The sequence below is a fragment of the Volvox carteri genome, assembly GCF_000143455.1.
Source record: "Volvox carteri f. nagariensis unplaced genomic scaffold VOLCAscaffold_51, whole genome shotgun sequence".
NCBI classification, from domain to species: Eukaryota; Viridiplantae; Chlorophyta; class Chlorophyceae; order Chlamydomonadales; family Volvocaceae; genus Volvox; species Volvox carteri.
In genome coordinates, this window is record NW_003307594.1 from 308474 (window position 1) to 311464 (window position 2991).

The 2991-nt window shown below is 57.0% G+C and overlaps 1 protein-coding gene across 1 annotated transcript in view; it reads left to right on the forward strand.

The window, feature by feature from the left end:
- Window positions 1-1839, forward strand: part of VOLCADRAFT_65935 (uncharacterized protein) — a gene marked incomplete at both ends in the record, with an annotated part of 5793 nt that extends 3954 nt beyond the window's left edge. The window contains 4 exons of the mRNA XM_002955340.1: window positions 189-298; window positions 841-910; window positions 1220-1360; window positions 1708-1839. Coding sequence (XP_002955386.1) covers window positions 189-298; window positions 841-910; window positions 1220-1360; window positions 1708-1839 — 453 coding nt within the window. The remainder of the gene's footprint in view (window positions 1-188; window positions 299-840; window positions 911-1219; window positions 1361-1707) is intronic.
- Window positions 1840-2991: the final 1152 nt, after the last annotated feature.

Here is a 2991-nt window from a genome sequence, read left to right on the forward strand (position 1 = left end):
GGNGGAGGGGANGGGGGAGGGAAGGAGGGGGAATTGGCTCGCTGTCTAATCCTTTCTCTTTTTATCTGTCTGTCTGTCTGTCAGTCTGTTCTGTAAAGTGGACTCATGCGGAGCCCTATCCTCCTTGCCACGTGCGTGCGGTGCATGTGCACGTGTGTATGTGTGTGACATGACTTTGTACGACACAGGAGGCCAAGCCGTACAAGCAGGATCCTGAGATTGTGTCCATGACCAACCTGGTAGCGGCCTTCCAGCGCAACGACATCAATGACTTCGAGAAGATTCTGCGAACTAACAAGTACGGAAAGAACGTCCGGTCTCATATATGCGTATTACACATATACATACATACTTACACACGAAGGGGAAGGAGGAGATTTGGGACCACCCCGCTCCCCCCCCGAAGGGGGATAGAAGCTAGGGGAAACCTCCACGTCTCGTGTGTGTATGGGATCGGTGAAGGAGTGTTAGGGTCGTTGACTATTTTATAACATATCATTATCATCATCATCATCATCATCATCATCATCATCATCATGCATACATAACCTTGCAAACCTGTTCACCACCATCATGAATCATCGTATTATCACCATTGTTGTCATCGCCTGGTGCGTTGCCACCGCCAATTGTTGGGGCTGGGCTTAGGGATTACGAGCGCATGGCGCCGGAAGGGTATCATATCCCTGCTGCTATTCGTAGTGCATGTGGCTGTGGCTTGATAGCCACATCCATTATTACCAGTTCCCGTACTTCTCTGGTCGACATCTTTTCAAACCTTTTCAAACCCTGTCCTGTCCTCCCCACCCCACCCCCTGTCTCCCCGCCCGCCCCCTTCAGACGCACCATCATGGACGACCCCTTCATTCGCAACTACGTGGAAGACCTGCTCAAGAAGATCCGTACGCAGGTAGGAGTGTATGTATTATGTATGCATGTATGTATGTGCTTGGGGCAGAGGTACGGGTAGGAGTAAGGGTTTGTGGGGTGAAGCGCAAGGTGTGCTGAGGAAGGGCCTGGAATGTGGGGGCCACCCCAGGCCCAACCACTCCTCTTTCCCCCCAGCCGCCACCCTCAACCCCACAACAACCTTAACCCCACCACCACCACCAATAACATCCACAACACAACACAGGGGCNCCAAGCCGCCCTTGTTATACCCCCTCCCCCCGTGCCATGGTCCTCGGGGACCCTTACTCGCGTCTTGCTGTCGCATCAGGTGCTGCTAAAGATCATCCAGCCGTACACCCGGGTTCGAATCCCCTTCATCGCACAAAAGCTAAACATCCCGGCCCCCGATGTGGAGCAGCTGCTGGTATCGCTGATTTTGGATGGCCGGGTCGCGGGCAACATCGACCAGGTGTGTGTGTGTGGGTCATTGCGGGTAGTGGTGCTGTGCTTTCACACCTGCCCTCGCACCTGCCCTTGCCCCCCTCTTGTTCGCTGCCCTGACTGCCTGGCTGGCACGTACCACGACACATACACACACATGCACCATTTCCCCTCCCTCCCTCCCTCCTTTTCCCCCTTCCCTTTATTGTTATTTCCATGACTTCCCCCATTACCACTTTTGCATGTTGCATATCCCTTCCCCTCCCCTCCCCCTCCCCCTCCCCCTCCCCCTCCCCACTCCCCCCGGTACACTCTTGCCCTGGCAGCAGCTTCACTCGTTTGTGGTTCGTCTTTCCCCCCTCCCCCCGCGGACAGGTGAACCAGATTCTGGAGGTGGGCGGTCGCCAGGAGGGCGCCCGGCGCTACTCCTCCCTGGACAAGTGGGCGGCTCAGATCAGCTCCCTGCACGCGGCGGTTCAGAACAAGCTGGTAATCAACATGGCGTGAGAGAGGAGGAAAGGAGGGGAAGGGGGGAGGAGGGGGAGTTGCACCGCCGAGCAAAGGAAAGTGTGGGGGAGGAGTTGACGTACGTAGTTGTGTAGCTGTCTACGCTGACTGGGGGGGTTGTGCGCCAGTTGGCTCACGTACCCAGCACGCTGCCCCCCGGCCCCCCGAGCGGGCTGTGTCCGTGTGATTCCCCCCCCCCTTGCATTGGGGGGAAGTGGGGTGGGGGGGAGGGGGAGGGAGGAGAAGGGAGTGGGGAGGAGGCCCTGATCCAAGTGTTCTCGGAAGTAGCTTTAGGGCTACAGGTAGCAGTGTATGGAGGTCATGTCACGACTAGTAGTGCGGAGCTTGGTGTTTAGTGGTGGCGGGTGGTGGGTGGCGGGTCTGGATCGCCTCCCGGTGGCGGTTTCTTTGGGGACATGTGCCGAGTTGCTCGCCGTCTGGGGCGTCTGTATGGATGTCTGTATGGATGTGTGTAGAGTTCTTGTGTGGCTTACTGGGCTGCGGGGGTTGATGGGGACTTCTGGGTCACTTGGGAAAAACACGCCCTCGGCTCGGGGGGCTGTGCACGGGGGGTAGAGGAACAGCAGTCAGGTGGACAGCAGTCAGGTGGGGTAACTAACGACGAAGCACAGACGATGACGGGGGAGGTCACGCCGCGCCATGTGGGTTGCCAAGATTAGGTTAGGACATAGGGCCTAGAGGCAGTTATGCAACAGGAAAAGGAAAGCGCTTTGCTGCGCGCGAAGAATTAGCAACAGCAGCAGCAGCATCGGCAAGAGCAGGAGGAGGAGGAGGAGGAGAGCGAATACATATCAGAGCACGGACTGTGGTTGCTGCTGCTTGCGGTTGGAATGACGGATGAGGATATGTTGCTTCGTATTGAAACGATGTTGGTGAAGGATGGATGCGGTTGGCGCCCGTAACTGTTGGGGGGCGGTGTGGACGTCGCAGCAGTGAGGTCCCTCGCGCGCACCGCAGCAGAGCCTTATCATGACAATACTGATTAATCCCCTTTTCAACCCCGATGTGGAGCAGCTGTCCGTCCCTCTGGTGCTCATAATCGCGGGACCTCCGCCCGGTTTGTCTCTCGCTGGGATTTCTGTCTGGAACGGAATGGCCGGTCTGTGGAACAGCTGACTAGATGAATCTACA